This window comes from Amphiprion ocellaris, chromosome 3 (genome assembly GCF_022539595.1).
Source record: "Amphiprion ocellaris isolate individual 3 ecotype Okinawa chromosome 3, ASM2253959v1, whole genome shotgun sequence".
In the NCBI taxonomy this organism is placed as follows: Eukaryota; Metazoa; Chordata; class Actinopteri; family Pomacentridae; genus Amphiprion; species Amphiprion ocellaris.
Genome location: NC_072768.1, coordinates 15,939,793 through 15,966,922, shown reverse-complemented (window position 1 = coordinate 15,966,922; position 27,130 = coordinate 15,939,793). Strand labels below are relative to the sequence as shown.

The window sequence follows — 27,130 nt, the reverse complement described above, 5'->3', positions numbered from 1 at the left end:
CTTTAACTGAACATGTGCTGTTTTAAATATTCTGTATAATATGGATGACTTAACTTGACAACTCATTAGATTAAAAATGCAGAAAACAAGATGAACAATTACAACAACATCCATTATTGTAGATTAAGCTACCCAGGGGTAAATTAATTACTGGCCCTGCTACATTGAAATGCTGCCCACACATTAATGCATCAGTAATTAAAACCCAATAGCATGTTTACTTCCACGCTTCAAATGCAATTAGTGAAATTAGAGCAATTTACTGAAACAATTTTAAAAAATTATAGGGATTTGTAGCAGTTGGACCTTGTAAATACTGCTAATTTTACTTCCATCACTACAGTTGAAAGGTGTAAAAAAAAATTTAAAAGTAAGAAAATCTTGAATTTTACGCAGTATCGACTTTGGCATAATGCTTTGAGAACATTTATGGGAAGATCCAAGCATACTTTATTGTATATATCCATTTCAGACTCTCTTTTGAAGTCATTTATTATTTGATTAAAAACCTACTGAGCGTCTGCTGTTACCAGAACCACTGCGGTCATGTTTCAGATGTGTGTTTTGATCAAACTCGCGGTGTAGCAGTTTTATCTTCCTCTGACAGGAACATGTGTCGAAAGAGTTAAACCCTCCTCCCTCTGCACTGACAAATAGGCGGAGTTTGGGTTCACACTTAGTTTTTGTATGTTGAGGGGAGCAGCCAGCAGAGTGTGTGTTTGCCGGAGTGTTTGTGTGTGAGAGAGTGTTTGAGGGAGAAAGAGAGAAAACGGTGCGAAACATGGATCCGAGTTCAGGCGTGAGTTGGAAACTAGTCCTGGTGGCGGAGTGAAGACGCAGCAGCAGCAGCTCCTGAGTGGCCACGAACCGGAGATTATTATGCCCAGCGCAAACGTGTCCGTGAGAAGTTTGTCTGAAGTAGAGAAATACCTCAGCAGCCGGATGGTGAGTATCATGTGAGGCGGTTTTGCAGCATTGTTGTGTCACCAACGGCGGGTCCTCCACTGTACCAGCGCTGCATTGTTGTCTCTTCAGCTGTGCGTCATGCGTGACCAACAGCTGCGCTGCGTAAAGCTGCATGTTTCTCAACAAAGAGCTGCAAAGTAAACCCGGGTTTGTACAGATATAAGACAAGTAGGGCACGTTTTCACGAGGATGTGGAAGTGCTGCAAGGGTCCTGTGTGTATCTGTGACTGTAAACTCTGAGCACTCAAGGCGAAATTGTGGTGGGAACATAAAGGGTTTGTCCACATGTTTACTGAAATGAGTTCCCATTATTATTTGATTGTTTTATTGTAATTTTGACCTATGAGCTGTACGATGATAGTGACACACGCCCACCACAAGTTCCTAGATAACAGTCCACAACAGGGCGGAACAATTCATAGAAATATTAAACAAAATCAAAATATCCAAGTGCAATATCCAATATGCATGTGTGTGTTTTGTAATAACCTGTAGGTATTACAAAATATTCCCAACTACATGTTTCAGCTCTAACTGAAATTATCATGCAAAACTGAAAAGTAAAAATATCCCCATACATTTATACATTTTAGTCCCCTACCGTAATTCTATATTAAATATATGATACTGAAGCTGCTGATCTTTATTAGATGTGTTGACTGCCTTTATCCTGTTTTCTGAGGCTGCAGGTTTTGTGGTGATGCTACATTAGCTTTCATCTGTTTCTAATGTTACTAAATACAGTCCAACACAGCACACGCAGCCTCAGATTGCACCGTAAGCCTGAATTTGTCACAAAGCTGCTATTCCGCACTTTATCTTACAGGTGTTTCTGTATTTGTGGTAATTCAATGACTCAATGGCTGACCTAGTTCTCAAGAGCACCATTTACACTCTTATCAATCCCCTCCTTACTGTTTATGACTAGGAGGCAATCGTATCATGTTTAGTATTGATTAAGAGAGGAAGTTCAACATTTTTTTGTTTACCTTCTCATTCAACATCACATAGAGAAATGTCCGGGTTGTTGTCAGACTTGATCTCATTTCATGTTTTTGCACAGAAATGCAATCAGTGAAGGCACTCAGTTTTATTCCTACAGCCCCAGAATTACAAATTTACCTCAAGAGGTTCACAATTCATGCAACATGACTCACATTCTGTTTACACACTTCAATTCTGAAAAAAGAAACTGCACCCAAAAAAAACCCCTCAGCTAACACAAACAGGTTCTTGGTGGAACCACTGATGCATCAGGTGATTATCACATTAAAAAAAATCCCCTGATGTGAGGTGGATCAACAAGTAAGTGTTTCAAATCAGGTGCCCTCAGTGACATGGAGGAGAAGAATGCGTGATACTTGTGAAACCAGAAAATCAGTCAAGTATCATCCAACAGGTAGTTTCTCCTGCTATGTATAACCCCGAAGGCCTGCCTCTTAATCATGAGGACAGCTTTGCCATATCAGGCTTTATTGGGGCAGAATATAAATGAACAAATGCGTAACGTGTCCCCTCAAGTGGACCTTTAAAGAGTCTTATACAAATTATTTGACCCAGCTTCTCACGTAACCAGTTGGTCCCTTGCGGTATAATCACCAACACAGTACAATGGAACAACACATTTGCCTGGTTTATTACCACTGGACTGCGTAGTTATGCTTTCCCTAGTTCTGTTGGACACAAATGGCATTCCAGTTTTGTTCCTCAAAAAGCCTTTGTGCAGCAGATATAGTAGGTTTGAGGTCAAACATGATGCAACACTTCAGTTTCCACGGCGGATTTCCAGAAACTACCTTTAACTCTTAGTGACTGGTGGCTCTGTACAGATTAGCATGGCATTTCACCTGTCTCTCCACTGGTAAAGTCAGTGTCACCAGACAAAAGGCAGAGATTAATCATCACATCAGTGTCATTTTTAATCCACTATGCTCTATGACTCATTCAATGGCAACTGTGTTTTTTTGAGATGGAGCTATTATGTTTCTAATGGCTCATGAGCTGCTTGAGTACTCAGCCGCTCTGCTATATCACCGTCTCTATTCACACTCTGGCTTTGAATCAGTACATCCAATATAGCTGCATATTTGCCTTGACTGAATCCTATTCAATACTCTCCCAGTCCACGGGGGCAGGCAGACACTGGTCGTGTTAATGGGCTATTGATTTAGTCCTGGACCATGAGATAATAGTGAATACGTCTTAAGCAACTCATTCCCCTGACCTCCTGGGGATTATTCATTCAGGAAACTTAAGACTTCAAACTCTGTTGCTAGTCCCCCCCCCCCCCTTTTTTTTCTTTATTCCAATGAGGCATAGTGTTTGGCCTCTAAAGAAAGCAATCAAAGTTTGACCACATAGGCAGCTGTGGGATGCAGATGAGAGGAGGAGAGGGGAGGAGGGGATGTTGGCTCAGCTTTCTGACTAAAATGAAAGATGTGCTCCTTGTCGCTCTCACTCTCCCTGTCTCTGGTTTTCTTCCCGTTTCCCTGTGTGAGCCCTGAGTGGGAGACTGTCTGTATCCATGAGGATCAGCTGGAGGGAATACCAATAAGCACCGCAGGCTTCTTCCCCTCTGTGGTTCTGTTCTCTGCTGAAGGGACGGTTTTGTTCCATCTCCATGAGTGTGCCAGCTCTGTTGCCTTGTGTGTGTGTTGGTGTGTGTTTTAGTGACAGAGGCAGTGACAGAGCAAGACTAAAGAAGTGCCACTTTATGCACCACACACACCGAGACCTTATCGCTTGGGTCCAGTTCCTTCAGATCACTGCAAACACCTGTGCTTGTATTTGCATGTGTCCGTGTGCCTGTATGACGCTGTGAGCTGATGATTTCACTCGATTACAGCTGCGATTGTGAGCACTCACATGCATTGCTTCCTCGTGATGGGGACAGTGTGTTCCTGTTTGCATAAGAAAATGTCTGCGGTTTTAATAATGCCCCCCCTCCAACTCACCCAAAGAGAGAGAGACAGCAGTTTAGGCGAGGAGAAGAGATTCGGTTTCTGTATGTTCTACTAATCTGAACCAATATTTATTCTACTAATACTGCTCGGTATTTAAGAAACACCCACGGCATACCCGCCCACTTCTAAATAATTTGTGAACTTTCACCCCTATCTACTTCAGGATTTTAATGCTGAATTGCTACTCTGCCTGTTTCTTACAGTGCTGCAGTGGGCAGATAAGGTCTGCTTTTGCATGAAAAATTGAATGGCTAACTAGATCATTGATCCAGCAGCGAACACACTGCAGTGCAAGATAAGCAGCATCTGCAGTTCCTATCGCCTCCCCCCCCCGACTCTGCTCCCAAAATGTGGCAAAGATTTGGGGAGATTTCTCAAAGCGTAAGCAGACACAGAGCTGCTTTGTGGGGGTTCAGATTGAGGCTAATGCAGATGGACCTTTATGTTGTGCTGTCTAGTGAGGTCAGGGCATATTAAATGGGTCATGGTGTTGGACAGACGCTGTGTGCTATGTAGGGCAGCGTGGGGGACAGAGGGCTCATGCGGGGCTGAGGTGTGGGAGAAGCACCCTGAGGGGACCGAGGACTCCTGCACATCCTTTTGGTAGAGATTGGGATGATGTGTTTTGGGAGCATCTTCTATTCATGTCCTCTTATCTCTCATATCTGCTTCATTTGCTCTCTTTACTCCCACTTGGTTGGTCTCTCTTCTTCTGCTCCACTGACACAGTAATATCAGCGAGTGACTCAAGCAGCAGTGGGCGTACGCCTGGCATGTTAATTTCAAAGAGAACATCTTGAGTACTTTAATGTGAGAAAGCACCCAAAAAAAATCTCTCGTTTGTACTCATATTTTAAGGATATGATCAGATAAATGGGTCTCACACATTCCTAAAGAGTACCAGCCAATGAAAACACATGTAGGAGTTCACCCTGTTGCTCGGGGACACCAGGAGCTCTAGATTATCCCGCCATCTCATCAAATTCTAACCTGGTTTCAGTCGGTGACCTTTCAGTTAAGGACATTTCCTGTCAGACCTTGCTGCTGTGCTGCGGCAGCCTTTCCCCTAGTCACAGGGCTTTCTCTACCCCCCTCATCATCACCGGCCATCGCCAAAGACGTTCAATCCTTGCCATCTTTCGCTCCTGCTACCTCAATAACCCTGGAGAGCGGCTGCATAAGTGTTGGGGAGAACTGGAGTGAAAAGTAGGGCAGCTCCTCAGCAGATTTGGAAGGACATTTTCATCAGCATGAGGCTACTTCATTTTAACATAGCCAGCCATCCAGAAAGACCCTCAGATTGCTCCTGCGGTTAGTCAGAGTGGGTAGAAATCTTGAACAGTGGCAGCGGTTGTGGAAGTGCAACTTATCAGGAAACTGTCAGATGTCGCGTCAGATGTTGCATTCCATTGTATGTAAAACATCTGGATTGCATTATTTGAGCTACTGTCAGGAATCAGGCCCCATCCTGCCAAAAACCATCTTGTTTTCATAACCCAAAGTGTACGCCCTCGCTCCAGCTGTGTAACACAATTTCAGTTTGAGGTGGAGTCTAAATATGGAAGTTGTATTGATACTCTTTCCAAACATCTTTTACTTCTGTCAGAGTCTGTTTTTAACTGCAGGGCTTAACTGTGATTCATCAGAGCTTGCCAGGTGTCCATGTGATCTATTTTACACTCATCCCATATCTGTGTTATCACAGCACCTTGAAGCAATAAACTTAGACCCCTGTATTCTGCGTTTGGCCCATAATGCTACAGAGGAGAATATTGAACGTTTCAAAGTAAACGCCAGTGGTAGGAAAGCGCCCGAGGAGCTAGTTTAGTTCCAGTACTGCAGAAATAGCATGCACTCTGAGCTGTCTGCTTGAACAGGCAGTTCTTTGTGTTTGTCATTTGAAAACTAAAAAGGCCTGGTAATCTGAGCAACCTACACACCAGCCTGCCTCACACTTCCTCATGAAGAAGCAGCATGTTAGGCTTCTATTTCTTTTACATGGCAAACAGGTTCGACAAAAGGACAGCTTATGTGTGAACCTAATTGTTTGGACAAAAGCTATAGCGTGCTCTGTGCAAGGAGCAGGGTTGTGATTGGACGCTGGGTTCCTCAGGCTATACGTCAGGCCAGTGAATCCATATGCAGCAGCTCAGTCCTGAGACAGAGCAGAGGTAGGACATGACAAAGTGTGCTTTTTTCTCTGCAGAGAAAGAGTTCTGTGTTCAAGAAGGACAGATGCCAGAGAGAGTGAGAGAGTGGGATGAGGACAGAGGCTGAACTACCCCAGGCATGCTTGTAGAAATAAGCACGTCATTCTCTAGTTACACAATATACATGAATAAGTATATATTATGTATGTACAGTATAATTATAGGCACACAGAGACAATTCGAACCATATGTTTACATATACATATACAAACAGGATTACAGTTTACAGACCTGCTAGTGGCTTGTTGAGGCTGCGCTAAGGCACAGCAGTGCTTAAAGCTAAATACTACTGCTGCCATGGCAACAGGCTCACATTGACCTAGTAGGAGCTGATGTTCAGCAGGTGTAATGTTTACCATATTTACCTTCTTAGTTTAGCATGTTAGCAAGTTAACATTTATTAATTAGCAGTAGTTCAATAATGAGTAGAGCCAGCGCAGGAAGGCGTCTGAGTGGAAAATGTTCAATGAACCTAAAGTCACTATGATTAATGTGGTGACATAAACAACCAAAATGCTCTGAAACCAGCTAGGCTATCTTGAATCCTATGTTTATCTGGATAAATAACACTTGTAAAACAATTTGTCTTGTTTGGTTCTTGATTTAATTTATTGTTTAATTGAATTTGTTCATTTGATTGCATAGAATTTATTATTGGAAGTTTCCATTGTGTTGTAAATGACTGCTCAAATTGAATTTATTATTATTGTTTGACTGGGTGGCATTAATTTTGTTGCAGCTTCTGAAGTGGATGGGGAAAATATGCTTGTGAACTACTGCTTCAAACGCTTCACTAGTTCTGCAGTTATTTTGCAAGTGTTGAGAAATGGCATTTTTGACCTGATGATGGCATTACCGGAAGATTCAGGAAGTCGCCATTATGATCTTAGTCCCTATTAGAAATGCACTTCTTTTTGTTAATCTGACAGCATCCATGCCTGAATGAGCACTCTGTTGACTTTCCATAAAAATTGTGTTGGCAATTTTACTAAGTTGGATTTCTGTATCACATTCAGCACAGCACAAGTCTGGTCTACATTGTGTCACATTAGCTCGCATAAGCAATGGTACTTTAAGTTGTGAAGGAATTTAGGAAGGCTTTTTTCCCCATTTCAGGATGAATATTGATCCATAAACATTGAAAAATGTGCTAAGGCACCGTTTGCATGCTAAAATCCCTGAACACCTTTCTTGTTCACTTTATCGTCATCACAGTACTTTTATTTTATGGAGATTATACTTTGTGAAGGATGTAAAATTGTAGACCAGAGATTAACGGGTCAGGTTAATGAGATTTACAGGTAATTCATTTGTAATCCAGGTTTAGGCACAATGTTAACAGAAACTGAAGTTTAGTTTGCTGAGTCCAGTTGGTTGTAGGAGTCGTTTTTCTGCGTTTGTTGAGTTCCTGCATCATCAAACTGCAGCAAGATCCATATCAGGATCTCCAAAGCAACAGACTTACATCCATACACATGGAACAACAACAATGACTTTATTAGTTACTTATAAAGACAAGTTATCCCTGACATGGAGACGGGATTGATCAGGTAAATGACACTGTACTTTCCTGCACATCAAACAGATGTGATTATGATTATCACCACACAGAGCTGTTTGCCAAATCATGATAAACTAGGCAATTAGCTATTTGGATGGTTTTATAAGCTGCTATTGGTTTTGAATTAGTCTTTTATTGCATCATTTGTATTACACATCACTTGACGTACTGTCCGATCATGAATTATGTGACAATCCAACTAGTGGCTATTGAGATTTTTAATTTGTAGCAAAGTAGGGGACTCGCAGGTCAACACTGCTGTCCTTAGACTTTTAGTCATGCTGCTAGCATGGCTAAAAACAAATATGAAGCAGCTTCTGTGTACGTATTATGGTGATGTGCTCTAGTAATAAAGGGTGATGTCAGAGATAGTACATCAAGTTCCTCGCTCCAGTTATCGGCCTCACAAACAAGTTTGACTGGTTGACTAAGTGTGAGGTTATAGTGCCAACAGCAAGTAAATGGAATTTACATGTGTAATTTGATAACTTAAGCCTAAGTGAATTAGGAGTGGAAGCTGAATGTGTTTTTGTTTTAGTCTGAGCTTCTGCTATATGCTGCTAGGGTTTGCACTAGTATACATCTAGCCATAAACCATCCTATTAAGCATAAACCTTATCTTGAGTTCCACATGACAGTCATGTGTTGAGGAGCGTCAGTATGTGCTGAACTCTAGATGCATTTGTCAAATTTGAAGGTACTTAGCTTTCAGTATGTAACCATTACGTGGCCATGTTGCAATGCTAAGCAGGATTGAGGCCTAAGTCTGCCTGAGTTTGCTGTGATCTGTTTGTTTGCTTGAAACTAGCTGTGTTACATTTGTTGAGGATTAGTGCAGCTTTGTACCGCCCGTAGTGCTTGTTGTACAACACTTTGTATTAGGCTTTATCAGCTTACACCTCCTATCATTACACCGCCGTTGTACTGTGATCAATTTGCAAGATTCAGTGGTTTGTTTGGCCACTATAACAATGCAGTTTCATTACACTGGAAGTGACACTTGCGCTCTGAAAATGCTGCTCAGAAACCTAATTAAAATTCTTGCTTCACTTCTTTTCCTCAGTTTCCTCTTTATGGAGTGTCATTGGGTTTCCTGCCACCCTTGAACTTGCTTACTCATCCCACATGTATTCTGCTTAACTTCCTCAAATCTACAGCAGAGAATTCTTTTTCTGTTGACACAGCAGTCAAACACTGAATATAATCGTTGAGCCCCAATGACGAAAATGGTAATTAACTGTAAAAATGGAGGACAATGTCTGGAGAAGGGATTTTCTGAGCCCTATGACCTAGTGTGACATTATCAATGACCTACATTAGATTTTCATGCTCCACTTCTATCACACACATTAATAGTTGTTATTTAAAATGTGTCATCTGTGTTGTCTGTGTTCTGTAGTATAAACAAACAGGATTAAATTTTGTCTCTTAAATCGAAGCAGATGCCAAATAAGAGCATTACAGACACACCCAGATGGTGTCGTGGTGTTAATAGCAGACTAGAACACAAGCTAGAACTCACTATGTGAAAATATTATATATGCAGAAATTGGCACACAAGTACATTAAATTATCAAAGTAAAATCAAGCATTTGAAACTGTTCCCTTAGCTATTCTAAGTACCAGTGGGTTTTTTAGAATTGCTTATAAAGCAGATGCTGAGGAAGTTTCATTGAAGACACAAACACATAGAAACATGTTAAGTGTACATTTTATGAGTTAATAAGACTAATGAATGGAAGCCAAAACTAGAAAACAGACCAGATTTTTAAAAATAACATTACCAGTTGGACTCAACTTTTGAATACATGAAATTGGAATTGTAAGTGATATATTTACTTTCCTGGATGACTGATTAGACTTTTTTTTATGCAGCAAAAGATTCTTTCTTTAAATGCACCATTTTTAACACAATATCTAATCTTCTCCTCCTTGTAGGACCGGAGCACTGAGGGCAGTTTTCTGAACATCCCTGTGTCAATGCGTCGGGGCTCTTCAGAAAACAACCTGGATCTGGACCTGAGCGATGGAGGTCCCGGTTCTGCTCTCGGCGTCGAGGTCCAGCGTAGTCGCTCTTGCTTGGACAACCTCCAGCAGAAGATACTGAAAGTCACAGAGCAGCTGAAGATCGAGCAAACAGCACGGGATGAGAACGTAGCTGAGTATCTGAAGCTGGTGAACAGTGCGGACAAGCAGCAAGTGGGGCGCATCAAGCAGGTGTTCGAGAAGAAGAACCAGAAATCGGCTCAAAACATCGCCCAGATGCAAAAGAAGCTGGAGCAGTACCATCGAAAGATCAAAGACAGTGAAATCCATCACAACCTGTCTCCTCACCCGTCCGCTGTCAAGCACAGCACCATTCCCAGGGAGTCACCCAGAGAGCTGCTGAGGGACATGACTGGCAGTGGCCGGCACCCGACCATGGACAAGATCAAAACCATCGGACCAGGCGTTTCTCTCTCTCCTCCTTTCTTCTTCAGCAAACCCAGAGAGTTCGCCAACCTCATCAGGAACAAGTTTGGCAGCGCTGATAACATCGCCCACCTCAAGACCACTCTGGACACTTCCCCACCGTTGCCCAGTGACAGCACTGGGAAGGGGCTGAGTAGCAGCACCTCCATGGTGGGCAAGCCCAAGTATCCCAGTGACGATGAGTGCTCCTCAGGTAGCGCTTCTATTTCTGCAGACAGTAACGGGAACCCAGCGGGAGGAGGAGCGTCGGCGGGGCAGGTCCAGGGTCCGAGCCCTGGCCAGGAGCAGCAGGCTGGGAGAGACAGCCAGAGCAGACTGGCCCTTAGCCTGGAGGACGTGAGTGAGATCAAAGAGGCCCAGAGTCAGCTGGAGGAGGATATAGAAGAGTTGAAGGCACAGTTCAAGAGAGAATACGGCATTATCAGCCAGACACTGCAGGAGGAGAGATACAGGTATGTTTGTATTAGTTCATTTGTCACTGTCCTTACATAATACATCACCAATGTTTAACATTTAGTCTATTATCAGGGTCAGAACAGACATATTAAACATTCATCTCAATGATACATGTAATTCATCACCGTAGCGCATGCAGAAGCACTTCATAAATAGTGCATTCAAATCTGAGAGTAAATATAAATATTTAACAAATATTTCTGGATCCTCTGTTATTGACTGGCAGGTGCGAGCGTTTGGAGGACCAGCTGAACGACCTGACAGAACTTCACCAGCATGAGATGGTAAATCTGAAGCAGGAACTGGCCAGCATCGAGGAGAGGGTGGCCTACCAGGCTCACGAAAGGGCCCGGGACATACAGGTATATTATAGTAAATCTGTTATGTGGTGTTGTGTTAGATTTAAGCTTCTGAACATGTACCTGACCTGTTTGTCATTTAGGTTGGAGCTTAAAAATAGACCATTCTGGTAGATATGTCACTGAGGAAAATCTCTGTACATTGTCTGCCACCCATTTATTGGCCATTGTCATTGGCTGCCTGCATATAATAGTTATTGTTCCCTTCAAATGTGTTTCTTTATTTGACTTTTTTAACCACAAATCCTCTGTGTCCTCATGAGGCTCTCTTGATACATAATTAATCTTTTAGGGAAATCTGCATAATTGAGTATCAGAAGGTCAGCAAAATGGCCTTCAGCAACTCGAGAAACAGTCTGACCCATAAAATCTCTCCTCGTCTTTCTCAGGAAGCCCTCGAGTCGTGTCAGACTCGTGTGTCCAAGCTGGAGCTCCAGCAACAGCAGCAGCAGCAGACGGTGCAGCTCGAGAGCCGTGATGCCCGAGTCTTGTTGGGAAAGAGCATCAACATCATGCTGGCCATCATCACCGTCATCCTGGTGTGCGTGTCCACTGCGGCCAAGTTTGCCGCCCCACTCATGAGGAGCCGGCATCACGTGGTAGCCACCTTCCTGGGGCTTTGTTTTTTGACCATATTCTGGAAGAACTGGGACCGCTTACAGTACGCCATCGACCGGCTGCTGGTGCCTGCCTAATAGTGAAGAGAACACACTGAAAATACCATTAACACGGATGCTGTCAGTTGTCACGATAGGACTGTCTAAGAGGATTGGTTGTACAATCGTCAGAAGACACGATCGCCACGCATTTACAGAGGTCACTGTTTTTTTAAAGGTCAGACTGAAATGAAATTTTGATGATTTTTTTTCTTGTCTGGAACTTGAATGTGTGTAACTAATAATTTCACATAACCTTTTAAATAATATTTATACAACAGTAAATCTTGCTACTTCCCCAGGTCTTGCTATGAAATGGTCAATTCAAGGATTAAGAAGGGTTGAAGAAAAGTTCATTTGCAGCCACCTGGGGTTCAGTGTTTCAGGAAAACAGTTCATAGATGACATGAAAACTAGAAGAAAAATCATTCTTTCTCATTTCCCAAACTATAGAACCTCTAAATGCACACAGAAACAAGACCTCAATCTTAGCTTGTCTTGACCGTATATATGAAATACTAATGTCACCCTTAAAGGAATATTTGGGTGTTTGGGGAAATGTGATTATTTGCTGTTTTGTGGTAAATATGAAGCTGCTACCAGGTTAGCTTAACATAAAATGCGAATGTAGGTAGGCAGATTTCGTTACTTTTGAAGGGAGCCTTGCTAACAGCTCCCCTCTGTTTCCATTTGTTTTTTTTATGCTAAGCTAACAGGCTGCTGTTGTTATGGAATAACTAGGCATATTTTCCCATTTGTCGAAATATTCCTCTTGAAGGAGAGTCCACAAACTAAAGCAGAGGTACTGGGCATCCTATTTTTTAATGTCTTTTACTTTTATTCCTTATTGGCTCGTCTGCCCTGTGTGGTCAGTCATCTCTTAAGTTGCTCTGTTAACTCTTCTTGTCGTTTAAAGTGCAATATATTTGATTTCTAGTAGCGCTGTTTTTACATGATTCTTTTAGGAGTGAGTGTTTTACATCAATATTTGAGAGGAGTGACAGTGTGTCGGTGCTGGAGGGCCGAGCTGAGGAAGTATCATTAATGTTGGCATGAGAGATCCATAACCACCGAAGCTACTGCTGCGCTCCGATAAGACCAGCTGTCTCCTCTCTCAAGGGCCAAAAATCAATCCAACTGCATTAGTAGTGTGGTAATATCAACACAAGCCAGCTCCCCAGTAAAGGCACACATGCACACACACGACAAAAAACAGTCACTTGGTTCTCTGTATATAAATATCTTCTGGGTTTTGCCCAGTTTTATGTTGATCTTTTACTAATAATGTGATCGAGAGGCGATGGGTTATACTGTGATACAAGACCTTTATCTGAGAAAAAATGCAATTCTCTTCTTTTTAAAGGAGCAACGAACAGCCTTCAGCACTCCATCATGACAGAAGTGCACATTTACAGGTTCTCAATGATAAACTACGAGACTGTTTGATTTTTTATTTTTTATTTTTTGGACCGACTAATTTCTTGTTTGTCTTATGAACATTGATCATGAGGATTTCACATGAAGCAACGGACCACTTTTAATGTTTGTCTGCCATAATAACAATGTTTGTGATGATGTTTGTTGTCGTCTTTCTGTTTTACTGACTGTATCATGTATTTTTGTTCTTGTTTTGGCATATTTGAGGAAGTTTTACATGCAGAACTACGATCTGGTTTACATTCTCTTTTCATCTCTGGTGCACTATGTGATCAATCAGTTGTATTTTCATGCATTATGTGCCTTTGTCTGACAGTCTCTGTTAAATTAAACAAACCTTTTTAATCAACTTTTGACTGTTGTTTGAAATTTGTGTTGGGTGTTTAGTATTCGTTGCACTTGTCTTGGGATTCTGGTTTTTCTATAAATTTTCAAGCCCTGACAGGTTTAAGTAGCATTCACAGCTATCAGAAAGTAGGAGATTGCTTCACTATGTGCCAACGATGTAAAAAAGTAAACCAACGAAAAGTGGAAATTTGCAAACTCACTCAAATTTCCTGGAAGTAACCTATTTGTATTCACAGAATATACTGAGTGTACTCTTCATGAATAAATTGCTGATTTTTGGAATTAATATTCTTTATTTTCCTCTGGGACATTTGCACCAGGAAAGTAAACGCTGAGAAAAATTTAATAAGCATGCAGTTTATAAAGTTACACTATTAATATGAATAGCAGTGTTTTTCAGCACAAAATACGATCTCCTTCACCACCACTAGGGGGTAGAGGTGCTGCACCAATGATCTGACAGAGATCAAAAAAAGAAGACTGCAGAATCTTACACCAATGGGACCAATGGGATTCATACATGTTTTTTTCCTGAATAATTTATTTCTGTTTGGCCAAAATCAATGCGACCACTTCACACAAATGTTAAAACCGCAGAGACTCTGTAACAATAATATCTCAAGCAGTGTGGAAGAATAGTGCCCTCTGCTGTTGCTGAACATCAAACTATATCTTTCAAGTCCACTGTGTATGTGCATGGCTGTGTTGCAGCATGGTTCTATATGTTTTGCTATCATTAAATCTGGGTCATTCTGTGTTCCACGCTGAGAACAGGAATCTGTAGACTGATCTTGTCTGAAATGTATGACGTGACTCCCATCCGTGTGGATTTTTGTACGCAGGAAACTAATAATCAGAGATGCATTTAACTCAGTTAAAATTCACTTTAATGAAAGAGCACAGTTCCGACAGCATGAAGTGGCCAAAACAGTAAATAATGAATGCATCACAAAGCTTCAATACATGTGAAATACGGTCCGTGTACGGATCTGGTAATTGGATTTTCCGTTCTGAAACGGGTATTGAAAAACAAAAAACGAGTGGTTATTTGATTTTCGTTTTAAAATACAAAAATTAAAATTGAAATACAAGGCGTTTTTCCTTTTCATGATCAAAAAGGGATATTCGATTTTTTTTTTAAATGCTTTGATTTTCGTTTTATATTTAGAATAACAAGAAAGTAAAACCAGTAAGAGACAAACGAAAAATGGTCCGTTTTTTCATTTTCTGAGACCGGAAGTGGTCATCAGCAAGTGTGGAGCCAAACGACAACAAGATTCTCAGAGGGCGGAGCCAGAGAGCAGCGATTGGTCAGACCATAGATAATATAGAAGACAGCGCGCTAGCGTATCTAGTCTCTGTATATCTATGGTCGGCACGTCTGGTATCGTCTCTGGCTGCTGTTGACCTTGTTTTGGAGTAAAACACGGTAAGAAGATAAATACTTCGAACCTGTAGCGTTATTTTGTTGTACGTTAAGTCAGCGACTTGTGAAGAGTTGTGTTTTTTCGTGTTTGAGCAGTTGGTCCGGACGCGTTAGCTAGCTAAGCGGCTAAGTTAGCTAGCGGGCTAATCAACACAGGTGGCTAACTTGCCGCTGAACACCTGTGTTAGTTGCTGCAGCAGCTGTCCGTCATTATTAGAATGAACTTCTCAACCTGTATTTCTCTGCTGTGTATTTTAGCTTTTAAAAAAGTTATTTTACTTTAAGGTTAACTGAAACCCGTTGAGCTGCATTGAAGTTTAACATTCAGCTTGTTTGAATTAAACCGCGCTTAACTTAACATTGCGCAACATTACCTCTCTGAATCTCCATAATTTCATTAAATTTCTTCTCTCTTCCACTGCTCAAGTTCAATCCAGTATATAAAATGACATTAATAGTGAATAAACTAACAACCAGCCACTGTATTTATTTATTACTGCATGTATTTGTAGTAAAACATGAGTTGAAACATCCTACTTTTGGATCTAGAACTGCACAAGCCGTTCATTTTCAGTCACCTGACGAGTTAAACTCCCCTTTTTATGTGAAGTTGAAGCAGAAAGTCTGAGTTAACAAAGAAAGTTGTTTATAATTTGCGATACCTGTTATCTGTGACTGAGGCTTTAGTTTCTGTTGAGCCGATTTACACGTAGAAACTTTGTTCAGGAAAATTTCTCAGTAGCTCAGAGGACAGGCTGCTTTTTACACAACCTTGTAAGAGAATGTCTGTCAATGCTTTCAGCAGAATTTAGAAACATAACGCTTCCTAAACAGATAATTTGAGGCTATGAGGTTGAACGTTTGAGAGTATATCAGTGTGTTTGTTTGTGGTCTTTCTGTTTCTAGGTGGAAGCTGAATTAGTGAGGATGACTCCTGCTCCTGTCATCTCTAAGCTCCTCACACATCTTTACCTGCACATGAGGAAAATCACTCCTGTAGAATGCAGGTATGTTTGTCATTATCATTAAAAGGTGTTGCCTGGTGACCTGTCAGAAACCCATCATACAGAGTCAGCCAAAATAATGTTTACACACATCAGGAAAAGAAAAACTTACATAAATATTTCAATACCAAATTTATTCAGACATCACGAGATTAATAAAAGTTATCTTTGGCCTCTACAATTACAAGAGGTGCTCAAAGTGGTGGCCACTGGCTTCCAGACATTTCTGTTGTGTTGTAGACGTCACTTGTTGATGCTCCATTCATGAGGGTAATGCTATCTGTTGGGAAAACATCGTACAACAGGACACAGAGTTATCGTGATTTGATCAAACTTTGAAAGAGGAATCTATATGTGCAGAAGTACTTATACAAATGAAATATTTATAAAAGTTTTTCTTTTCCTGATGTGTGTACATTATTTTTGGCTGACTCTGAACTTAATGAGAACAAAACTGTCATTTAATTGTTGCTTTGAAAGCTTCTTTAGTGAAAACCAGCTGGTGTTCTGCTTTGAAACAAACTGCTGTTGAGGTCTGTGTTTTTAGGTTTAACCCCACAGTTTCTGAATGAACTCATAGGTTTTTTTTTCCTGATCAATGTGGACGTTATAATTGATGGTAACATTTACTGATCATATAATCAGCATGACAATATAACAGTATAACATTCTGACCATCTGACTAATACTGTGTTGGTCCCTTTATGCTGCTAAAACTCCTCTGACCCAGTGGTTCATCAGAACCTCTGGGGATGTCCTCTGGATTCTGTGGGTCCTGTGGGTTGCAGGGTGGGTCCTACCTAGACCAGGCTGATCCTGGACCATCCCACAGATGCTCAATCAGATCTGGATGTGGGGAGTGTGGAACCCAGGTGAACAGCTTAGCTCTGTCGTGTTCCTCGGACCACTCCTGAGCAGTTTAATTTGTCCTGCTGAGGGAGGCAGCTGGCATCAAGGACTGCTGTTGCCATGGAGACTAGGGGGTTGTTTGTCCTGCAGTGTTTAGGTGGTGGTACATGTCAAACATCCACATGAACGTCAAGGTTTCCCAGCAGAACGTTACATTAGAACAAGATGACGGATGTTGTTCTCTTCAGCTGTTAGTGGTCAGAATGTTGTGGCTGATTGGTGGATCTGTCTGCCTTTACTCTGACATCCAGAGTTATACAAAAGTGTAGTATGTGTGCAGTGCAGAAGAGATTTACTTTATTGTATGTATTTTTTTTTTATCCACCTGAAGAAGACCTAATCTTTCCCTTCAAAGGATAGTTAATTGTTACTACAGCTTCCATAGTGGTCCCATCAGAGAAAATCATATTCATATACAGATTTTTATTAATTCCAGGGCTGGTTCAGTAAAGATTTTAATAATAACTACATCAGATAATTCTTGGTCGCAGTTGGAATTTTGCAGCCTGAGAGATGGTTGAGAAGGTTTGCAGTTCTTGTTTTAGCAAAATATGTTATAATAGAAGATCTTTATTGTCATTGTACATGAAATTATCTGCAAACCAGCAAAGTGCATCAGTCTGAGGTATCTAAAAATAAATAAGTAAAGAAAAATGCTTCTAAAGCCAATAATAAACAGAATATTTTGAGGGAATATTCTGAAAAGGAAAGAAAAGCTCCATTCTCACTCCTCTCAGGATAAACTGTCATTAAAATTGACTTTAAATTTAGCTTCAACATGAGATAAAAACATTTACTTTCATTACTGATGTCAAGTTTTAATAAAGTTCATGCTACTTTTATAAAATGATGAAAGTGAATAAATTGTATTTCTGTGATCTGTGTTTGATTTCTGTCTTTTCTCCTGTCATCCAGATGTTCAGAGGGAGATGATGCCACATCTGGTCCAGCTGATGGAAGGTCTTGAAGTTCTCTGACTTGCCTCGACTGAAGATGGTCGTCTCACTGGATTTAAGGTTCAGATGCTCAGTAACAAACTCCACCAATGAGCCAACAGGGAAGCTTTAGGTTTATTAAATGTTGCTGTGAAGGTTTTGCTGTTTTTCTTTGTGAATGCAATGTGCTCCAACTGAAACTTGAATTAGAACTTAGAAGTAAATCCTTCCATCTGAAAGGATTTAGTTGCAATAATAACCTCATAACATTCTAATTTTTATTCCAGTGTTGGTTGGAAATAGAATCTCTGTATTGATTCAAGTAAAAACTGAACTTCACAGCATGTTGAAGCAAAACAACCAGATGAAAACTGTGATGGTGTTGGATTGTCAGACCGTAATGTTGCAGCTCAAAGCAGCTTTTCTATCTCAGTTCATTCTGACATTCAGCTATGAATCAACACAGCAGATGGTGATCCATGCTGTGGAAGTCTCACATCTCCTGATTTAATGGAGCTGCTTTGCACTTTTTACACTGTTTATTCACCAACACTTTATTTAATAAAAGTCCCATCTAGTTTTTATGAGGAATGTGATGTTTTAATTTCTCTGTGAATAACTGCAGTCTAATGCAACAGCTGGAGTTGTAACATGTGTCCTGATATTGATCATGAAGTATTGATCAGAATACTTATGGTCAGCAGTCATCCCTGAAGTTTTACATTAAAATCTTTACTTGTGTTGTGAACTTTGGTAAGAAGCACAAACGTTAGCGTTGCCATGGATACATGAGTGTTAAATTCTGTCCATGTTTTTATTTTGGGAAATGCAGTCCAGTTCCAGAATGTGGAGGAATTTAGTCTCACAATCACAGACAACAAATATTATCTGAAAGTCGGGTTATTGTTGTTTATCAGCACAATACAAAAAGATTAATGTTAGAAATATTCCAGTTAAGACTCTAGAATATCATGATTTATGTAAATTTACCTCAATAATATGAATGTTCAGGTTAAGATTGTACAGTGATATTTATTATGCAAGTTTAGCTGATTAAAGTTTATGACTCTGCACTAAAATATTATTTAAACTGACATCATTATTATAATATTTAGGGTCAGACCCTACAGTATTGAGATTAAGAAATCAAATATTCTATAAAATGTAAATACACTGTACTCATTTGGATATATTTAAGTGAGACTCTACAATATTATTTGACACAAATCTATCTAAATCAACATTTTAATCATTTTTACTCCAAACATTTACTGGACTGATTTAAATATTAAAATCACTCCTTTCTAATCCTCTGCTGTACGTTCAAACCTGAGGCCTTAAATAGAAACACACAAGTATCTGATTGAAGGAACTTCTGCAGAGTCCTGGTTCCAGAACATGATGATAGAATTATAGACAAACTTTAACAAAAGCTGCCTGAGAGTTTACAGGTTTTTATGTTAGATTTCTTCAGTAATTTAATGAGAGTTATCAGCAATCATCAAGTGTTCATTTGATGAACTTCATTTCCTAAAACATCCAGAATTGGAGCTCATATCTTTAGCAGCTGTAAAGTTTCTGCTCCTTCAAAGTTCACAACACAATGAATTAATTCCTAAAACTCTCAATGCTGGAGAATGTTTGTGATGCTGAAGCAGTGATCAGTTTTTCTGTTTCTTCTCTGGAGATGCACAATGAGGGACGTCTGCAGAGACTGAGAAAGAGTCTCACCACATCCTGACGTGAGGAAAAAGACTTTATTGAAAACTACAATGAGAAAAACGATCAGACAGCAGACGGCTGCATTCAAGGTGAGCTCTGAACATTTGATCTGGAACAAGAATTCAGTAACGGCAGCATGAGCTTCATTTCAGTCTGTAGCTGCTGAATTCATGGATGAATCATCTGGCACTAGAGAGGAAGACCATCAAACATCCACGTCAGCTGATGGAGAGTCTCACCGAACAACCAACCTCCAGAGTGAAGACCTCAAATCTGATTGGACGGCCTCCTATTCAGCCACATGTGTGAACGAATGCCTCTAAGCTGATTTGTTTTCTAAAATAAATCTAGTTTGAGTCCTAATCTATGCCTGTGTGTTTGCTTCTTTACACCGCTGTTAACAGTTTGGGCTGTTAGATTGTTCCAGATAAGACAAGTACAAGATACTTCAGAGCCGTTCTACCACGAGCCTGACAGGAAGAACTCCAACAGCTACTGAATGTTCCTGTGGTTCCCTCAAGGTTACAGGAGGAGTCCTACGAGGACGAGCCGGTCCACCTGATAGAGGCCAGTCGCTGCGGTTCAAAGCCAACACCGACTACGTGGACTTCTACTGGACCACACGGAGGCCTTCAAACCAGACCAACAAGTTCCCCGACTCGTGGGTCTGAGGACGCCGCCGAGCCTCGGCCCAGCCGGCCTCCTGTCTGTGAGTGTTTGAGTGCTGAGAGGTTTGTGGATGCATGTGAACGTATCTGTGTTGAAACAGCAGCTTTGGACTCAGCAACGCTGGGAAAAACCAAGAGCTCCTTTATTTGTGACTTCCACTAAAAAAAACTGATGAAAATAAGTTTGCCAGGGTTCTGACTGATAACAGATTATTAAATAATGAAAGTAATCATTTAAATATTACTTTAAACATTCCTTTTAGGGCTACATTTCCTTTACACTGACTTCTTGGTATATGTACAAGTATTTTGGGTAGAATATACCATTAAGCCTGACGTTCAAGGGTTCTTCTGGGAATATACCAACCAACCTAAATTCCATGTTTTGATCATTATCAAGTGAGAAACCTCAACCCAGACTCCTCATAATGATGTTTGAGATTTATGCTGCTGTTATTTGTTTAGTCCAGACTAAATGACAGAAAGCCACAGCTGTAATTTTATTTCAGGACTCGGTTATTAAATGTCAAAACAATCCATGTGACTCTAAAAACTCAACAGCTTTACAAACTCTAAGATTAAACTCTCCACAAGGATCCAAAATAAGTTGGACTTCTACATGAGAGCTTGAATTATTATTCATCTACTTCCTGAAAAGTTTGGTCAATAAAAAAGACAAAAACTAATATTTTCAGCTGAACTAAAGACAGACTTTGTGATTTTTCTGCTCACATGTTGTGCTGTTGTAAACTTACTCTTTCAAATAAATACCTGCCTAACCCCCTGGAAACCAGCGTTTGTCCTGTTTTTGTGTTGCTCCTCGGCGACCCTAGACAGCTGGGTCCTAATGTTTTTTGAGCAACACACCATACTATGATGTTTTTACAATGATAGTTCTACTATGGAACCAGTTTGAAATGTTCAGGTGTTCTTTGTGTGAAAACTCAGAGATTTCAGGTATCAGAAGGTGGTTTTCAACTTTCTTTGTTAACTTTCTGCTTCAACTTTAAACTAAATTTCCTTCACTAACCCAGCCCTCTGGACTTCCAGTAAGCTGTGTTCCTATTGGCTGTCCAGGTCGCTGCTTGGTTTTATCAGGAACACCTGAGCAGCTCAGTGTCTTCCTGCTTTATTTAGCTGCAGACAAACATTTCCTCTGCTTCTCTTCACCACAGAACCGGGTTTGGCTCCATTGCTTTAGTTTGTTCTTTAGGCGTTGGCTTGCAGCTTCCAGCAGTAAAATAGGCTTTAATGTGTTTCTTGGTGTGTTTTAGGGCTTTGTACTGGATAGCTGTCTTGGTAAATGTGGTTCTTTAGCCACAGTTAGCACATGGTGCTAATGTGTGCACTGATTAGTGGGTTTGGTGCAGCTGAGTTGTGTCTTTATCTTGGCTGTAGTGAGTCTTCAGAGGTTTTTGGTCAGACACATTCTGTATTCTTGTTTGAGAACCAATGCTGGTTGTCCAGAAGGTAAGAGTTCCTGTCCTGATTCTCTGTTCTCAGAGGTTCTCTGGTAGGCTGCAGGAGACTTTAGCGTTTGGGTTGTGCTAGTTTGGTTTTTGTACGGTTTCATTTGGACGACTATCTTGAGGCCCCTCCATGTGGTTTAGTGAGGTTTTCTGCAACAGTTCTACAAAGCAACCTGCAGCAGAAGAGACTCAGAGTTTTTAGGAAGTTCTGGAGACCAGACTTTAGAGCACCAGAAACATTTGTCAGCAGTTTGAGCAGGAGAAGGTGAGCTTCAGAGTAGAAATGAGACAGAAACCTTCTTGACCCGTGTGGTGAGGTCCTGTACCAAGAGTTTGAGCAGGTTGTGAAGAGTCTGTAGTTCATTGGTCTGAAAGCACAAGAAGAGTCGACTCATTAAAGGAGAAAACAGGAGATATTGTTGGTTCTTCTGTCGCTCTGCAGTTTCCTTAGACTGAATATCAAGTTTATATTTTAAATGATTTCCCATGTGAGCCCAAGAAGACTTCAATAAACTCCCTCCATCCCCTGGACACAACATACTTTATTACCATGTTAAATCTTTTTTTAAAAAATATGTGTTTGAGTTTTAATCATAGTTTTAGCGTAGTTTTTTCTCTTTGCTTGTTTAGTTCTGTCATCTGTGTGAAAGGTGCTAAACAAATAAAGTTGAATTGATAAAGTGAATAATTGACTAACTCATGATTGTGACAACGGAAGTATTTTCATTGTGATTTAAGGGTTTATTTCATTTTTAAGGTTGGGGTTAAAATCTTGACAAAATAAGATTAAAGAAATAAATTGCATTTAAAAAAGCAATTAAATCAAAGGAAAAAACATTTAATACAATAAAACTTTTAACAAGAAAATTAAACATTAAATACAATTAAATTATATTAAAGAGACAAAATATTTAATTAGAAAATTAAATGGAAGATACAAAACATGCAATTATGAAATTAAACAAATGTTTTTAAACAAAAGTATTAAACATTAAAGATGAAATATTTTAGATCATTAAACATTTAAAAAATACAATTAAACAAGAAGAATATTAAACATTTTTAAAAAATACAAAACATTTAAGTGATTATTAAACCTTTAAAAAGACAAATCATTTAATTACAAATTAAATATTTAATTCGAAAATTAAATCTTAAAGACAATAAAACTTTAAATTGGAATTAAACAGAAAATACAATGAAGCATTTAAAAAGAAAATGAAACATTAAAAGGTGGTAAAACATTTAAAAAGAAAAACCTTAAAGATTTAATCAAAAAATTAAACATTGGGAAAGAAAAAGGAATTTTTCAAACAAGCCAATAAAACATTTGAAAAAACAACAAATAAACATTAAAAAGACAAAATATTTCAAAATCAAATCAGACATTAGAAAAGAATAAAAGGTGAGAAAAGAGCAAAACTAAACATTTAAGAAGAATCTAACTAAAAACAAAACATTTGAAAAGACACCAGTTAAACTTTAGAAGATCAAATTAAACAGAAGAGACAAAAAAAGGACGAAAAAGAACAAAAACAGAGAAAGGTCTTAAAGCGTTTTCTAGTCTGAAATGAAAACATCAAGTTGTTTCTTCAAACATTTCCTCTTTCTATGTTCTTGGTTTGATTGTGGACAGATTTACTAAGAACTCATTTCAGAAAACTGCTTTCCAGATAAAGTCTACTAGTAGTTGAAGGCATCGATCAGACTAATGTTACCTTCTGATCTCCACAAACTTTACTGTTCAGTGAAGAGAATCAAAGTTTGTTAAGGATTTCTAGAAAACCCACAGGTGAAGTTCTGAGAAGAACTCAGATGGATGGTCGAAATGTGAAATCAAGACTCATGGTCACAAGTTTTAAGGCTTCTGTTAACCAGAAAGTTCAAACTAACAGAGAAGTACTGAGAAACTTATAAGATTTCAGTCCTTGGACTGTCTAAAGGTTCAAACTAACAGAGAACTACTCAGGAACTTAGAGGATTTCAGTCCTTGGACTGTCTGAAGGTTCAAACTAACAGAGAACTACTCAGGAACTTAGAGGATTTCAGTCCTTGGACTGTCTGAAGGTTCAAACTAACAGAGAACTACTGTGGGACTTAGAAAATTTCAGCCCTCAGACTGTGTGAAAGCTCAGGTCCTGAGGACTCGGGAGGTGTGGAGGCTTTGGAAAGTCTTGGAACTGAGGGTTCCACCCTCCAGCACAAAGGCTGAAGCCCAACCTCCTGAGAAAAACAGTCGAGTCGAGACTCGAATAAAAAAAAAACTCGAAAACGACAAAAAATAGATGATAAATGTGCAAAAACGAGAAGAATTAGTATCTGAGCGGATAGCTCAGGGAGTAAGAAGACGGACTACCAAGTGGAAGGTCGCAGGTTCAAGACCCACCACCGGCCTTTTTCTTTCTTGGTCTTTGTCAGGATTTTCAAAAAACTTAAGAAGGGTCTGGTCTTGAACCAGCGACCTGCAGCTCCATAGGCAAGTCCTTAACTCACTGAGCTACAGATCAGATATAAAGAAATAATTTCGTCGTCCCTTTGGCATCGTAGTTTCTGAAGTGACCACATGGGCAGGGCCAAGGCGGAGTCTGGGTGGAGTCAGGGCGGAGAGTAGGCGGGGAGGTGGGTGGCGGCCTCCCCCCTCTACTCCCCCACCTTCCCCCACCGCCCACCACACCTTCCCCCGCCCGACGAGTTTTTCGAGTCTCCACGAGTTCTTCGAGTCTCCACGGGTTTTCCCGAGTTTCTGGAGTTTCCACCAGGTCGGAGGCAGAACAAGTTGTCATGAAGAGATGTTGAAGTCAGCCAGGATGGACTGACTTTTTACAGTGACTAGAAGGAAGACCACTAGAAGAGCAGGTCTTTCACCACCAGCCATAAAATCCATGGAGTCGCGAAATGAAGGGAGGTCAACTTTTACCAACCTCCATCCACATGTTCAACTTCATATCTTTACTTGGACATTTTTAGCACCACAAACCTTTAGTATCACACTTTATTATCATTTATTAGGAGTTTAATGGAATCCACCAGCAGATTTACTTTTTGTTGACAAACTTTATTCTTGTCATTGTGGGACTGCAGAATTTAAAACTGTTCCTTCTATTTGACCTCATGTTTATTATTTTTAGTGGGGAAAGTTATTTTAATTGTCAATTAATCTCTTAAAAACCAAATAATAAATTGGGTTAGTCAAGAGCTTTAAATTTCTTACTTTGTCATATTTTAAGTATGACAAAAAAATAAAGTGTCTTGAGACAATTTGACCTGTAACTGGCATTATATAAACAAAATAGAATTTAAATTGTATGTATCTTGTAATGTTGGAGTAATTCAGCCATATATGTTGGAAAACACATTTTCTTTGTCCATTAATCTGTTGATTGTTTTCTCCAGTAATTCATTTCTTCTTTTGGTTTATAAAATGTCAAACCCAAATATATTCAGTTTACTGTCATAAAAACCAAAAAGATTTACATTCATGATGCAGGAATCAGGCAGTTTTTCACTTTTTATCTTAGTTTAGTCAGAAAGATAGTTGATAATGAGTGAATTGTTGCAGCTTGTGAGCTGTAGAAGGTTTTAATCTTTGGGGCCGAGTGTCAGAAAACATTTAGAAACCAACATCAAAAAAGCACTCAACAAAGGGAAATCCAACTTTTGCATGACAATGTCTAATTAAAGGACATTAATTTCCAATGTAAATGTGTGACATTCATCCTCTGGAGCTTTCTCTTCACATCGTCTTCCACCTGGACTGCTTTGGTCGGGAGCATGTGCAACAAACTTTTGAAAAACTGCACTTTAACATCAATGAATGACACTGAAGTTTAATCTCTACATAAATGAGACTGAGTCTGGATGTGCTGCTCTGTCATTAACTCCTAAGTTTAGGGAAAGTTCAAACAAAAGGACGGTTCAGATAAGAATTGAGAATGAGCTTATTTTGAACAAACATCTCAGACTTTCTGAGCTTCAGCACCTCTAGCAAGATATTTTAACAACAAGCAACTCAAGAGATCCAGAAGTTGGAGAGAGTTAGCTTTAGCTGAGCCAAAGAACATGTGGGACGCTAACCTAGCAAACATTTCAGACTTTTCTCTGTGAATTCTGAGAAATAATTTCCTATTTAATGACAGCTACACATCTTAACTCAGTCTCATTAAAACAGACTCTAATTCAGTGTCATCCATCCATATTAAAGTGCAGTTACCCAAAATGTTTGTTGCATGAGCTCCAACAAAACCTGTCCAGGTAGAAGGCCACTTTGACAAACAGGAAGTGGAAGATTCCAATCAGATTTATAGAAGGGGGAACCGGACTGTACTAAGTGTGACGGAGTATAAAGGGGTGTTTTGTGGGTTTTTAAGGCCGATGATGATTATTAGTGAGACATTTGGAGTAGATATTCATTTGCAGTAAATGAAAGTATTTAAAATCTTGGAGTTAAACTTTGAAGAACACAAACTCTAACAGAAAACTTTCTTGATATGTTTTGTTTTGTTTACAGATGTTAAGTTAAAGGAGGACAAATAACCAATCAAATCACTCCAGAAGACAGAGCGACCACAGGCAGATAAAGGTACAGAGCCAAAGTAGCGCCATTTTAAAATGTATTTATTACCGTAAATCAGTAAAAAATAGTGATAATCAGTAAATCAGTCAGCCCACAATTACTACAATTCTACAATGTATGTCTCTTTCCTTTGACTTGTTATTTGTACAATATATGATGTATATGATGGCGTTTTTTCATACCAAAGGCTATACTATGATGTTTTCTAAGAGACATACTCTGCTTGTTCTGGCCCTGGGCCACTGCACTCCTCCTCTGTTGTTTTCTGGATTGTACTCAGCTGCATGCCTTCGTCCACCCGGCTTCCGTTGACTCGTCCCGCCTGCCGTCTCTGGAGCTGAAGCTGGATTGGAACAGACCAAAGTACAGTCCAATCACGTGCCAGCTGCCTCTCAAAAGGCTCCTTCATCTGGTGGAACTTCTTCTGAAGGGAAGCTGAGCTGGACCGGCAGAACTTTGGAGATGTGTTCCAGTGGTTGGTGGATATATGGGGAGATAGAGAGGGACCTTTGAATTGTTCAGAAAGGAAAACAGGGAACCCATTGGTAGTTTTAGTTTAGGGTGCTACTGTGGTGTGTTTTTGGGTTTTAAGAGGTGAACAGGAAGAGTTTTTTGTATTGATTATCTTTTACTTTGTTCCTGGTTGGAATGCCCATCAATGTCAACATGAAGTTCACTTTTAGTTCTGTTGATTCATTTTTATTTTACTAACACCCATTTGCTTTTAACCCCCTCACATGTGTTGTTGTAAACTTACTCTTTCAAATAAATACTCGTCTAACCCTCTGGAAACCAGCGTTTGGACTGTTTTTGTGTTGCTCCTCACCTACATCAGACAGCCGGGACAAAGCAAAGTTTTGTGGACTAAAGGCTTTTCTATGACGTTTTTAGAGCGACATGCTAAACTATGACACCTTTAGAGCGACATGCTACACGATGACGTTTTTTGAGCCACATGCTATACTATGATGTTTTTAGAGCGACATGCTATACTAT

General features: G+C 39.9%; 1 protein-coding gene and 1 long non-coding RNA gene across 2 annotated transcripts; both read left to right on the top strand.

Moving 5' to 3' along the window:
- The first annotated feature begins 686 nt into the window (after positions 1–686).
- Positions 687–13,429, top strand: LOC111574670 (transmembrane and coiled-coil domain protein 3-like). Its single transcript, XM_023279379.3, has 4 exons — positions 687–945; positions 9,639–10,624; positions 10,855–10,990; positions 11,377–13,429. Exons 1-4 carry the CDS (start codon positions 880–882, stop codon positions 11,680–11,682), a joined length of 1,494 nt encoding a protein of 497 aa, XP_023135147.1. The 5' UTR covers positions 687–879; the 3' UTR covers positions 11,683–13,429.
- Positions 13,430–14,682: 1,253 nt separating this feature from the next.
- LOC129348199 (uncharacterized) lies at positions 14,683–19,685 on the top strand. Its single transcript, XR_008600671.1, has 3 exons — positions 14,683–14,857; positions 15,761–15,861; positions 17,683–19,685. It is a non-coding gene; the product is annotated as an uncharacterized LOC129348199 (long non-coding RNA).
- The last annotated feature ends 7,445 nt before the right edge of the window (positions 19,686–27,130 follow it).

Excerpts from the sequence above, each read along its gene's own strand:
- LOC111574670 (XM_023279379.3), top strand. The coding sequence starts at position 880 with ATGCCCAGCGCAAACGTGTCCGTGAGAAGTTTGTCTGAAGTAGAGAAA. Across the intron at positions 946-9,638 it reads AATACCTCAGCAGCCGGATG|GACCGGAGCACTGAGGGCAG; the intron begins GTGAGTATCATG and ends TCCTCCTTGTAG. Across the intron at positions 10,991-11,376 it reads AAAGGGCCCGGGACATACAG|GAAGCCCTCGAGTCGTGTCA; the intron begins GTATATTATAGT and ends CGTCTTTCTCAG.